Source organism: Polistes fuscatus, unplaced genomic scaffold, assembly GCF_010416935.1.
Source record: "Polistes fuscatus isolate 324 unplaced genomic scaffold, CU_Pfus_HIC Scaffold2, whole genome shotgun sequence".
NCBI classification, from domain to species: domain Eukaryota; kingdom Metazoa; phylum Arthropoda; class Insecta; order Hymenoptera; family Vespidae; genus Polistes; species Polistes fuscatus.
Genome location: NW_025113096.1, coordinates 14,368,123 through 14,382,101, shown reverse-complemented (window position 1 = coordinate 14,382,101; position 13,979 = coordinate 14,368,123). Strand labels below are relative to the sequence as shown.

The window sequence follows — 13,979 nt, the reverse complement described above, 5'->3', positions numbered from 1 at the left end:
TTTCATATTTTCTCTTATAAAATTACATATACCGATTGTATTCAATATTTATTTATACTTCGTTCAATTAAATCTATGAAAAAATTATATTTTTATTTATTAAAAATTTTCTATTGTTTTACGATAACACAATTATTAATATAACTTAATGAAAAGAATACGATAATATCAATAAAATAAATAAAAGAAAATTAAGAAATAATATTGGAAAATCAATAAACACGGTTGTAGGCTAAAAATCCGAAGAAAATAATATTGACCACAAAAAGAGGTCGCTATCGGATGAGAATCGATATTAGTGACAGTTGTAGAGTGATTACGTAAAAGTTCTCTTCATTGGTGGACCATGAAACAGGGTAAAGAGATGAATAGAAAAATTCTGGATTGGGGATTAGGGGATGTGTTTATAGGTTAGAAGGTAGGGGGTAGTAGGCTTGAAGAAAGTTCCAAATGGACGAGTCGTTAGATCGTGACATCATTGTGGCGCCTGATACGCTTCACTTCCGTCCATCGAGTTGAGTGAGTGAGTGAATGGGTGAGTCAGTGAGTAAGTTGTGCTTCTCGACTAACCCCTTTTACCTTACTACACTACTACTATTACTACTACTACTATTACACAACTACTGCAACAGCTACCACCAGTACCACCACTTTCTGGTTAAAGTCTCGAGGATAAGAGAAACTCGAAGAATAAACTAGCTTCGAGAGAAAGAGAGAGAGAGAGAGTAACTTTTTCGTAGCAACTTGTTATACTCCAAGCTTTCGAACGCCTGTTACACGTTCTTATAACTATCGATACTATAACAGCTACTGTTTACTTCGATTCGATACAAGACACGTGATAACACGATCTTTTATTTTCTTTCAAGAAATGTTTCAAGTGTTTTTTCTCTCTCTCTCTTTCTCTCTCTGACAAATGAGACTTAAAAGTCCGCTACCTTTTTCTATCACGCGAATACGAACCGACTAAGATATAGACTCTTCCAAACTGTTACGATCAACTTTTTTCAATTAAAAACTAAAGAATATCATTCGAATTTTCTTGTTTTTGTTATTTTTTACATTTCGATGTGACAATTTGTAATTATTATCCAGGTATGTGATTTATTTTCAACGTAAATAAGATGAAATATAAAAATCGTTGTTTTTTCTTATCATTTATAAAAAAAATGCCCTATGTGAATCGTTGTTAGGAGGTGTTAAATTTTGATTTTTTATTAATTGAAAATAAAACGAAGACGAAGAAGAAGCGATTGCACAAAATAATTACGATTTGGAATAGAATAACAAAATTTGTGTGTGTGTGTGTGTTTATACGTTTAGCGATTAATGTAACTTATAAGACTTAACGGGAATCTATAAAGGACGTTCAGAAATATGTACACGTGCTCGTAGTAATACGAATAAAATTGTTAGATTTATGAGTTCCCATTTCTTCGAACTCGTTTCATCGGCTAATCGACGATTGCTCTATAGAGTAGGTGTAGGTTGAAACCAGTGTCGTTATAAGGAGTCCATTAAGCATTTGTAAAAGAGAGGAAGAAAGAGAGAGAAAGAGAACGTGGAATAGAAATATTTTGCGTCCCACTCGGAGCTTTTAAAGAGTTTCAAACCGTCACTAAAGAGAGTACTTTTTAACACTTTCCTTCTCTCTCTCCCACATACACATACACACACACTCACACACTCTCTCTCTCTCTATTTCTTTCTTTCTGCTCACTTCCTCGTGTCCCCGGAATTTAAAAGGTTCACCCAGTGAAATTGCGTACCAGTTTCCCTCGTCTTTAAGACCTCTTGACTCATTTTTTTTTCATTTTTGAATCGCTTGATATTTTATAACCGATCGATCGATCAATGTCTTTGTTGAAAAATTTTCTTCAATTTTCTAACGTGTCGCAACGCGTCGAATAAAGAAAGTATTATATCATTTTCTAATAAAAATAACAAAGTTAATATATTTTAATTAATAAGATTAATGTAACAATAGTATAGTATAGTATTGTATATTTTGTATTTTTCAACTTTCCTTTCATTTCTATTGTCGCAAAATATTATATAATAACTTCGGTCATATAAAGTTTTAAATATTGTTTAAGTATTAATCGCATTAAGAGTATATAAGTATAATTATATTTATATAAATAATATTATAACTTTCTCTCGAGTAGAAACTCTAACGCGATCCCTCGTGTAATGGGAATATTTTGAAAAATATATGCGTATAAATAAGTCAACACGTAAAAGAATAAATTGGTGGAATCGTATGTGAGAGTTTACGAAAAAAGAAAGGAGGAAAGAATAAAACCGGGATGAAAAAAAGAAAAAAGAGAGAGAGGGAGAGAGAGAAAAGGGAAGATAGTAAAAGAGAATAAATTAGGGAAAGTTATGGGAAGCCTGTTTCTTTTCTCTTGCGAGTATGGTAGAACTCAGCTTCCCTTTAGTATCGGTTGAATGTGCTTGGGTCGATATCGGGCCGCAGGGAAGAGCCAACATCTACTCGAGTGCCGCGTCGCTTTGGCATCCCCCAACATTGCCCCCAACATCACCCCAGATCCCCCTACACCACTACCACCACTAACCTTACCATCCACCCTCTACCTACACTTCCACATTCACCACCTTTACTTCCTCCACCCTCAACATTTTTCTTCTCTTCTTCTCACCCTCGCATCTTCCGAACCTTCCCTTTCCCTTTTGCCGCTCTTTCGTCTCCATAATCTCGCGAACTAAAAGGTAGAAGGTAAAATACGGAAGGTTCTACTACTACTGCCACTACTACTACTACTACTACTACTACTACTATTACTACTACCACGGAAAAGGATACGAAAAAGAAATAGAGGGAAAAAAAAATTGGATGACCCTCTTTCGTCGGCTCTTCTGTTTTTTCTTTTTTGCTTTTTCTTTTTTTTTTCTTTTCTTTTATTTTCTTTTCTTCATCTTTTTTTCGTTAACTAAACCTCCCACTATTCTTCCCCTTCTTCTTTGCCCCATTCTTCGTTTGCTAAGAAAAATTTACTTTCACCTGGTTGGACAGTTTCCAAGAATTTTACTATTGGTACGATTAGTTAAAATATTTCTATATACCTGTATGACCAGTGTGGTGTTCAATGTTGGTCTTTCGTATAAAGGAAATGTATTTGCCAAAATTCCTCCAACACGGAGTCCTCCGGCGATTGGATTAAGCTTATTATAAGGAGGTGAAAAGGTGAATTAGAATAAATAAAAACACGTGGTTGAGCCAATAAGTGCAATGCTTTATTGGCTCGTCAGGGAAAAAGCCTTGCGGCAAAAAACCCTGGTTGTTATTAATACAATGGACGACGATGGATAACGGACATAGTCCGTAATCACTTCTCGTCACGATCACCCGGATGGGTAATCAAGTTGAAAGAAATAAAAATTATATCTCTCACCGTTAATTGTCGCCTCTACCTCTACTACCGGGTTACCACCTCTACGTCTATTACCGGGTATATCTCTAAGACGTATTCGTCTCAACAGATGAATTCTTTGCCTCTCTCTCTAATATTCCTCTCGCTTGTAGTCTCCGATTAACTTGTCTCCAAGTGTCCTCGTAGGCGTCCAGCGGTTGAATAGACCGAATGTCTTTTGTAATGAGCCCTGCAGGGTGCTCTCACTCGACGGTCGAGTGGTGGGTTATGCATGCTAGTTACTAGTAACTCTCTATCGAATTAGTGGGCGCATAGTAATCTCGTATTTTAGTTACAATCGATTTTCGGCTATGATCGATTCCGATCGTACATACTCCCCCCGTTGAGAGGGTACCTATCAACAATATTCTTAACCTACGTAGGTATGACGTTAATTTCTTAATTTAGGTTACAATGGGTTTGTCGTAGATCGTTTAGCGTCGTTATAATGTCGCTGGCCAGGCGACTTATATATCTTGTATATCTTGTACGTACAAGCTTATCTATTGCAAATTACATTATGTCTTAATATTTCGTTTAGCGTGCATATTTAAACTATTCATCTATCACTTAATAAAGGACAGATGGTTGTCGCGTTTCGCTTGATGTTTCCGTGAGTAGTTTTTATGGTTACTACCCGAACCACGTTGTCTTCTCCGGGATGGACGTCTATGATCCGTCCCAATTGCCACCTCATGCAGGGTTGATTTTTATCGATGAGGATGACTATTGTGTCCTTCTCCAGTTTATATTGGGAATTATTCCATTTCTGTCGTTTCTGCAGCTCGCGTAAATATTCGATGTACCACCGTCGCCAGAAGTCTTGTCGCACCTTTGTAATGTGCTTCCATGACGATAGTCGATTTATCGGCGTGTTTTCGTAGTTTTCTTCTGGTAGCATATTAAGAGGTCTTCCTACTAAAAAATGTGCAGGTGTTAGAGCTGTCGCATCGTTCGGATCTGACGAAATAGGGCATAAAGGTCTCGAATTTAATATGGCTTCGATTTCGATCGCGAATGTGTTCAGTTCCTCATATGTAAATAAGGCTTCTCCTACCACCCGTCTAAAATGGTGTTTGAATGACTTAACCGCGGCCTCCCATAGACCTCCGAAATGAGGTGATAATGGGGGGTTGAAGTGCCACGAGATTCTTTGGTCGGTCGCGTAATTATGGATCTTTGTTTTGTACTCTTCCGATTCGATTAACGCGTATAATTCCCTTAATTGGTTGTTCGCCCCGACAAAATTGGTACCGTTATCCGAATATACGTGCGATGGAATCGCTCTTCGCCCCGTGAAGCGTCGAAAGGCGGCCAGAAAAGCGTCTGTTGTCAATCGCTGACTAACTCGATATGCACGGCCTTTATGCACATGCAGACGAAGATGCACCCGTATACTTCACGCGACCCTTATTTCGGTATTTCTTTTCTTTCACGTAGAGTGGACCAAAGAAATCCACTCCAGTGTGGGAAAACGCGATGGTTTCTTGGACTCGAGATCTCGGTAGATCGCCCATTTTGTATTGTATGCCAGATGCACGGAATCGAATGCAACGTACGCAATGACGTACGATTTTTCGCACTTGATTCTTACCGTCCAAAAGCCAAAATCGTTGGCGTATAGCGTAGAGAGTAGTTTGTATGCCGGCGTGAAAATTTTGTTCATGGAATTTCCGGATGAGGAGATCGGTCACGTGGTGGTGCGATGGTAATAATATTGGACATTTCTCCTGGAAAGGTAAGTTCGCATTCTTTAATCGGCCTCCTACGCGAATCAAGCCCGTTTCATCGATGATTGGGTTTAACGCGGCGAGTCTTGCGCCCTTTACTCCCCCCGATTCAGTTAATCTATCCTTTTCGGCGCGAAATTGTTCATTTTGTATGAGCCTGAGTACGTGTCGTTCTGTATCTATTATTTCCGCGGTCGAAATTTCTCCGCGATATGAATTGGTTTTGACCCATCTTCTACATCTAGCTGTGATTCGTAATAATCGCGTGTAGTTAGAGAATCGCCGAAAGATGCTCTCCGGTTCGATCCGTGTCATCAATAATGGAATTTTTTTAAGTTCGGGTAGTTCGTCTGTCTCTGTTTCGGTCTGAATTGGCCATTCAAGTTCCGGTCGGTGAAGCCAAGAAGGGCCATGAAACCACGAATTGTTTTTTATGAATTCGCGTGGAAGTTGTCCGCGAGATAATGCGTCCGCGGGATTGTTCTCTGTACGTACGTGCCGCCACGTGATCCCTACACAAATTTCCTGGATTTCGCGTACGCGATTCGCCGTGAATTGTTTCAACGTGTTGGGATCCTTTCTTAACCAACCTAATACAATCGTGGAATCGGACCAAAAGATTATCTTGTTAGGTCTTATTCCGCAAGATGCCCGTATCTCTCTATATAGTCGAGCAAGCGTTAATGCTCCACACAATTCTAATCGCGGTATGGTCGTGTCCTTAAGTGGAGCCACGCGGCTCTTCGCGCAGAATAATCGTATGTGTACGTTACCAACTTGATCTCGCGATCTTACGTATAAACTGCCACCGTAACCCGCCTGACTCGCATCGCAAAATCCGTGGATTTGTACTTCAATGTGATTATCAATGATCAAACGTCTTTCAATGGTCAAATTGTCAATTAATTTTAATTGTTCTGCGAACCTTGTCCAGGAGGAATGCAATGCATTAGGTACCGACTCGTCCCACTCGACCTTAGTTTTCCAGCAATCTTGGATCAAGATTTTAGCTGTTAAGATAATGGGGCCTAATAATCCCAGTGGGTCATATATTTTCGCGATTTCCGACAGTATCCGACGTTTTGTGATTTTCTCATGAAGGTCTATCGGCGCGACTGTATAGATCAAATGATCATGATGTGTATTCCATGAAATTCCGAGTGTCTTTAGGATCGATGTTTCTCCGGAGAAGAATTCGACGTTAACCTTTTTTGTATCTAATTTATCGAGAATCGGCCTATAATTGGAAGCCCATTGCCGTATGTTAAAACCGCCTCGTTTTAATATCTCGATGGTCTGGTCTCGTATTCTCCCGAGTGTCTCTACATCGTCGGTTCCCGTGATGAGATCGTCGACGTATAAATCTCGGTTTAGAATCTCAGCTCCGAGGGGATAATTGACGCTTTCATCCTTCGCTAGTTGCTTTATGGTCCGAATGGCGAGAAAGGGTGCTGACGCTATACCGAATGTAACCGTATTGAGCTCGAACGTACGAATTCGATCCTTATGTATCCAAAATATACGTTGATATTGCCGATCGTCCGGATGTATCCATATCTGTCGATACATTTTCTCTATATCCGCGGTTAACACGTATCGATATGTACGAAATCGCAGTAAATGTTCCACTAATGTGTCCTGTATCGTAGGCCCGACTAACAATGTACTATTAAGGGAAATGCCCTGACTATTCTTTGCAGAAGCGTCGAATACGACTCGAACCTTGTCGTTGTGCTGGTTGATTTAATAACGGCGTGGTGGGGAAGATAACAGCCGCCCGTCGGGTCGTCCTCGACAAGCGACATGTGTCCTAATGTTAAATATTCCTGCATGGTGCGCTCATACTCTTTCCGAAGTTCCGGGTTCGCGTTCAACTTTTTCCATAGGTTGTGGAAGCGGCGTAAAGCTATATGATACAGCTCGCTGTAATCGTGTCCCTTTTCGCGGAATGGTAAACGCACTATATATCGTCCCGTTTCGTCGCGTTTTGTATTTTGAGTATAATGGGTTTCGCATTCTACTTCCTGTGTTCCTTCCGTTCGCGTCACGATCGCGTCCTCGATTAACCAAAACCTTTCTAATTGGTCTCTCAACTCTGTGGTCGCGAACAGTGCGGTTTTTCTTTTGATTCTTCCGAGTCGATTCCGCCGACGACTACCCAACCTAACTGCGTCTTTTGAAGTATTAGATCGCCGCGGGCGCGTGACAAACGAAATTGTCCAACGGACATAAGGGATAACGTGGCTCCGGAACCTATCAAAATATCCACTGGTCGCGGTAAGTGAAACTGAGGGTCTGCTAATTTTCGATCGATTGGAATCTTAATAAGTTCTCGAGGAAAGACTTCGCTTGGAACTTGGTCGGCTATCTTGGGTACGATGAGTAATGAAAGGTTCCGTTTATATCGACTATCTAAGGATTGAATTGTTATCTCGATAATACCCGTCGATCGAGTTCGTGTATCATTAATGGCATTGATAGGAATTGAATACGGTCTGATTGGTAAACGTAATTCCTTCGCGACGTCTTCGGTTATAAAATGCGCTGCTGCGCAGGTGTCTAATAGTGCGCGGCATTGCTTATAAGTTCCGTCCCCCCTTCTCACGCGACACATCGCGCTCATGAGTAATTGAGGCGTTGTGCCTCGCGGGTTAACATGAAAAACTGGCCTAAGTCACAATGTTTTAGAATCGGTTTGAGACGCGGTCGCGACAGCTTCCCTTTTTGGCGACGGGCTTTCATAATTTTCCGCGTGATTATTTGAATCAGTTCTATGTAACGATGTATGATGCGGTCTGCAGCAAATCTGACAAAGTGGACCTGAACAGTTTCCTACATGTCTTTTTAAACAATTTGGACATAATCTCCGAGATTTTACTACTGTCCATCGCTCGAGCGGTGTCATGCGTCCGTATCGACTACAACGAAATAGTGCGTGAGAATTCTTTTACAAAGGGTGCATTTCTGTTTAATCTCCGTGAGAAATGTACGCGTGGGTCTTACAATTTGTCGTTTCCGCGGTCGTAACGCGGTCGGTTCGGTGCGTTTACGTTTTTCGCGGGGCTCGTCTTTGATATCCGTCGTTAGCTTCTCCGAAGCACTGTATCGGTGGTCTATCTCTTTTAAAAATTTATAGAGTTCCTTGAGGGTAGGGTAATCGTCCGAATTGAGTTGTCGATCCCATTCTTCCCGAACGCGACGAGGTAAAAGGCGCTCGATAACGCGCACTGTTAGGGCATGAGGCTCGTTAAACGAATCAATCATGTTGAGATATGCCTCCGTATCTCTTATGAGTTTTTGAATCCCTCTTGCCGAATCATCCTCGGAGTGTGTTAAATCCAGAATCGCGTCGAGAAGTCTTGCTAGCAGTACGCGTTTTCTATCGTATTTTTCTAATAATGCTTCCCACGCGAGTTTGTAATTCGACCCGTCCCCTGAATATAGTGTAATCACTTCGAGTGCACGGCCCTGCAATGCATCTCGAAGATAGGCGTGTTTTTCTAGATCGGATATGTCCGACCGCGCGTCTATCAGAGTTAAAAAACCTTTCTTAAATTCTAACCATTTTTCTAATCTTCCATCAAATTTAGGTATCTCAATTCGTTTTAATTTAATCGGTCGGTCGGTCGTACTCGTCTGATTTGAAATTATACTGTTATCGTTCGGAATGTTAGCCGCGGGTATTGGATTTGGGTGAACTCTTGCTTCTATGGCATGGTACCGGCGTAATATTAACATTACTTCTTGTATTTCTTCTTCCCCTAAATCCTCATCATCACACTCCAGTTGTGCCTGATCGTATGCTTCTAAGTGTTTCGTGATTTTCTTAAATCGACCTACTAATGTTGTTTCATCTAATCTCTCCCCTTCAATTTCTTGTTCAAAAATTGTCAATTGCATTTTTAATGTCCTTCGTAACCGATTCAAACGTTCCTTCGGTTCCATCGTTTACCGGTTTTAATTATCTTACTTTTCGAAGATGGGTTAATGTAAATTATGTTGAATACGAAGATTTTAATATATGAATTTTTGTTATAATGCGTCGGGTTTCCGATTACGCGGTTACGGTCCTGAGCTGTGAGTTGGTAAAGAAGGGGGTGGGGGTCCCTTATCTATCGGCTCTATCGACGTCACGATTTCGTCGTTGCTTAATCTTATGTTTGAAAAAGTATCGTTGCTAAGCGATGTAACCGTGGAAACTGTTATCGCTCTTTGTCCGAAAACAAAGCGATTTGAAAATATGTATCGTTGCTAAGCGATGTAACCGTAGAAACAAAGCGATTTGAAAATATGTATCGTTGCTAAGCGATGTGACCGTATAAACTGTTATCGCGCTCTTTGTCCGAAGACAAAGCGATTTTCAAATTCTATTAATATACGTTACTTCGGTTAAAATTTGAAGTGGATTCGAATGAGTTGTTTCCGATTTTAATATACCAATTTAGTAAGAAAGATGAGAGAAAATAATAAAATTTATATTAGAAATTACGAACTTCTACGGGGTTCGAAGACGTAATTTCCTATAGAATATTTTATAATATTTAAAGTGGATACGCATAAACGTATGCACAAATGATGCAATCTACTTATCTCCCTTTCGAATCCTTTGTGATGACTAGCTCGACGTGGCAGCGTGTATGTTCAGGAACTAGATTTTCTCAGTGGCGATTCCGTATACGCAGCTTCACTCAAACCAGGAATCAGAAATTCAGACCTCACAGGAGGCACCAAAATGTATTTGCCAAAATTCCTCCAACACGGAGTCCTCCGGCGATTGGATTAAGCTTATTATAAGGAGGTGAAAAGGTGAATTAGAATAAATAAAAACACGTGGTTGAGCCAATAAGTGCAATGCTTTATTGGCTCGTCAGGGAAAAAGCCTTGCGGCAAAAAACCCTGGTTGTTATTAATACAATGGACGACGATGGATAACGGACATAGTCCGTAATCACTTCTCGTCACGATCACCCGGATGGGTAATCAAGTTGAAAGAAATAAAAATTATATCTCTCACCGTTAATTGTCGCCTCTACCTCTACTACCGGGTTACCACCTCTACGTCTATTACCGGGTATATCTCTAAGACGTATTCGTCTCAACAGATGAATTCTTTGCCTCTCTCTCTAATATTCCTCTCGCTTGTAGTCTCCGATTAACTTGTCTCCAAGTGTCCTCGTAGGCGTCCAGCGGTTGAATAGACCGAATGTCTTTTGTAATGAGCCCTGCAGGGTGCTCTCACTCGACGGTCGAGTGGTGGGTTATGCATGCTAGTTACTAGTAACTCTCTATCGAATTAGTGGGCGCATAGTAATCTCGTATTTTAGTTACAATCGATTTTCGGCTATGATCGATTCCGATCGTACAGGAAATTAATACATTGAGAAGCAGATATTTACTTGTTGTAGCAGTGTTTTTTTTTATAATACAAGGTAATTACAAATTATTCATCCAGTTGTATTTTGTAAAGTATTATCAATAAAATATTAAGTGACGTATGAAAAAAAATGAAAAAGAAATCTCCCTAAATCAACCTGCAATTATTTTGTATTATATTTCTATATTCAGTTATATCGAGGTATGTATATTAATTTAGATCGTAAAATTTGTTAAAAAATATTATATTCCCTTAAAATTTTACCTAATATCCTATGAACTATAATATCAATCGTTTATTATAAAAATGGTATAAACCCATTTTTTAAAAAAAAGAAAAAAAAACATTTGACAAAACGCATAATTTAGATAATTTATTCATAATTAATAAAAATTATCTGCTTTATTAACGTTTTTTTCTCCCACGAAGAATTAACACCACTTTCATAAACGATCCAATTATAAAATTCCCAACTATACAACCGATAGTGCCTCAGAGACTTGGATACACTCGAATGAAGTCAATGGTTGGATCAATACAATGTAAACTGATCTTGATAACAATTGTGTTTAGATTCATGTTTACGTGATTGAAGTATTTGTCACGCAATCCTAAATCCCCAGAGTTTACCTTCCAGATCAGTACAATGTTTGCATCCATGAGCTTTAAATTCGTGTAATTTAAAAAATTTATAACAAATACTAAATGAAATAATATTAATAATAATAACATAACAATAATATTATTATTGTTTTAATCTAATCATGATTTTAGGTTCATCGATAGTAAAGATTTTTGTTTGTTTAAAAGAACGATAAATTTACAGCTACAATTACAAGAAATCGATGATCAAAAACGTCTCAATGGATCAGACTTTTCAAACGTGACCTCGATACATATAACCAAATCGATGAACAGAGAAAGAGAGAGAGAGTGAGAGAGTGGAAGAGGAGAAGAAAAATATCGGAAAACGATCCGTTTCGTGCAGTATAATTCAAGCCCCACGGATTGCAAGATACACCTTTCGGTGCAACGAACATGAGATTCATTAGAACTTCTTCTACTCGATAGAAAAAGAGAGAGAGCGTTTCCTTTTTTTTTTATCGTTTTAATAAACAACCGTAACAATTTCTTTTTTGGTTGATGTTAACGTTTAAAAGATATGGTTTAAAAATATTTCTTGTATAATTTTATCCAATCGCAAATCGTTTAATCTATCTTCATATTATTTACCCAACCCAGAGTATATTATTCATACGCGTATATCATATTAAATTACAAATAAAATTCGAATATTTTGTAAATATTTATTTTGTTTCTAATTAAATTTTATATATTTTATCGGTGACTATTTCGTATTTTTATTTGAAACAAAAACATAGCATATATACAAAAATACATATATAAATGTTTTCTTTTAATTTTAATATTTCATACAATATTTTAAATAAACGTTTTATCTGTTCCTCTTTTAATGTAAAATAATCGTTATTATCGGTGAATGAGTAATCTCTTTTACCTCTTGAAAAACGTTTCCCTCTTATCAATATTCAAAGATTTGATTTAATATCGGCTAATTGAATTTTTACCTTTCAATGTGCTTATCCTACTACTACCGGCTACTTATCGCACGTTTTCTCGACGCGAGAAATAAAAAAAAAAAAGTTAGATGTTAATGAAGCACTCTGAGGCAGTTCTTGATAACGGGATGGTCGATAGCTATCTTTGTTAGATACAGAAGAGATCGGATAGAATGGTAAGAGTGGTGGAGGAAGGTGATCTATTAACTTGCTGATATTGCTGTGAAAAGTTGAGCGATTTTTAAGTGTACTCTGGAAAAGATAGTAGAAACACTAGAGCAAACGAGTTGAAGGGCTACGTGTTCGAGGAAACATAAAAAAAAAATAAAGATAGAGACAGAGATTATGCGTCTGACAAATAAACAAATTTTTAAATAAACTTTAATTATATTTCTCATAAAATTATCTTAAATTTACGAAATAATTCTATTATTAGATCGTCATTTAGAATAATTACGTACAGTGAGTAACGGGAGCATTAATCAACTTTCAAATTGATATTAATTTTACTGTAAAAAAAAATCATTTTCTTTGTAGAAAAATATAATGTTACATAAATGATAATAAAATTGATCTCGTTAGAATATTTGCATCTACGTGAAATATAATAAAAATACAATTATTATTTGTATAAGTAATACTTGATTGATCTTCCTTTGCATCTTATAATGCTTTCATGACGATTAGACATATCTTGTGAAATCAATTTTCTTATCAGCTATCTAAAAATTTACTTTTCTAACAATAAGAATAAAATATTTTTTAACAATATAATTGATATCAATTTAAAAATTTAATAATCCTAACATATATATAATATATCTTCGTATAAGAATTTTAAAAACAATTATATTACCAAAAAAATATTGAATATTTTCAATTGACAGTTATAGTACGAATAATTCCGTGACTCCAATTGTACTTCGAATTCCAAAAACGTACATAGGTGATGAATTAAAAAAAAATTATTTTTTACACAAAATTCTAAATTCTTTGTAGATTATTAAAAGCATTGTACTGATTAAATAAGGTAGGAAAAAAAAAAGAAAAAAATATATATCTGACAAATTGAAAATAATAAGTATACCGGACTCATTGTCAGAGCCAGTAAAAGATGCTTATCCCGTTGCTTCGTTAATTTCCGCTTAATTATCAGAGACTTGCTAAGCGTATCCATCGTGTACGTGAGTTTCTGTCTGCGTATGGATGAGAAAGAGAGAGAAAGAAAAAGAGGAGGAGGGAAGAAAGAAGGTGTGTAAGAGTGAGATGGGGGGAGAAGAGGGTGAGGGAGATATGGAAAACAGTAGAGGAGTATCTGCTTGGTCGGCAGGACGAAATGTGAAAGTAGATAATTCAACGTGCTTTAACGGACTTCTCGTTAACTCGATGACGGGGCTAACGTCCACGAAATTTACCATAACATGCCACAAAGCCGCCCGTATCTCGACATTAGTGGGCCACTTTGTCAATATCCGAGAGAAACACCGACGCCTCTCGATGTTCATTTAACTACAAGGAGAAGAGATGAGAGAGAGAGAGAGAAGGAGAGAGAAAGAGAGAGAGATAGGAAGAAAAAATCCTTAATTTTATTTTATAAGAATAAACTTTAACAGCACCGTTTTTCGATCGAAATTATCTCAACAAGTTAATAATTGGTAAACTCGGCTGACGTCATCCAACGATATAGTAACATGTTTCGGAAAAACTGGTTTCGATGATGTCGTTAGAAACTTTGTAAAATAATTATGAAACAGGATAGAAGTAATATCCTGGAATTTTGTGTTTTTACCACGAGGTATAACGCTGAATCGAATGATAAATTATATTTTCTTTTTTTAGATCTAACCGTAATAACTAGGTC

The 13,979-nt window shown here is 37.7% G+C and overlaps 3 protein-coding genes across 4 annotated transcripts in view; all 3 read right to left on the bottom strand.

The window, feature by feature from the left end:
- Positions 1 to 13,979, bottom strand: part of LOC122517040 (two pore potassium channel protein sup-9) — a 61,219-nt gene that overhangs the window by 28,450 nt on the left and 18,790 nt on the right. The gene's annotated exons all lie outside the window — the stretch shown is intronic.
- On the bottom strand, positions 3,994 to 6,733 carry LOC122516069. Its single transcript, XM_043633615.1, has 2 exons — positions 4,807 to 6,733; positions 3,994 to 4,394 (listed from the first exon to the last, which is right to left on the bottom strand). The coding sequence occupies exons 1-2, from the start codon at positions 6,731 to 6,733 to the stop codon at positions 3,994 to 3,996; spliced, it is 2,328 nt and encodes a 775-aa protein (XP_043489550.1).
- On the bottom strand, positions 8,066 to 9,064 carry LOC122516064. Its single transcript, XM_043633601.1, has one exon. It carries the CDS (start codon positions 9,062 to 9,064, stop codon positions 8,066 to 8,068), a length of 999 nt encoding a protein of 332 aa, XP_043489536.1.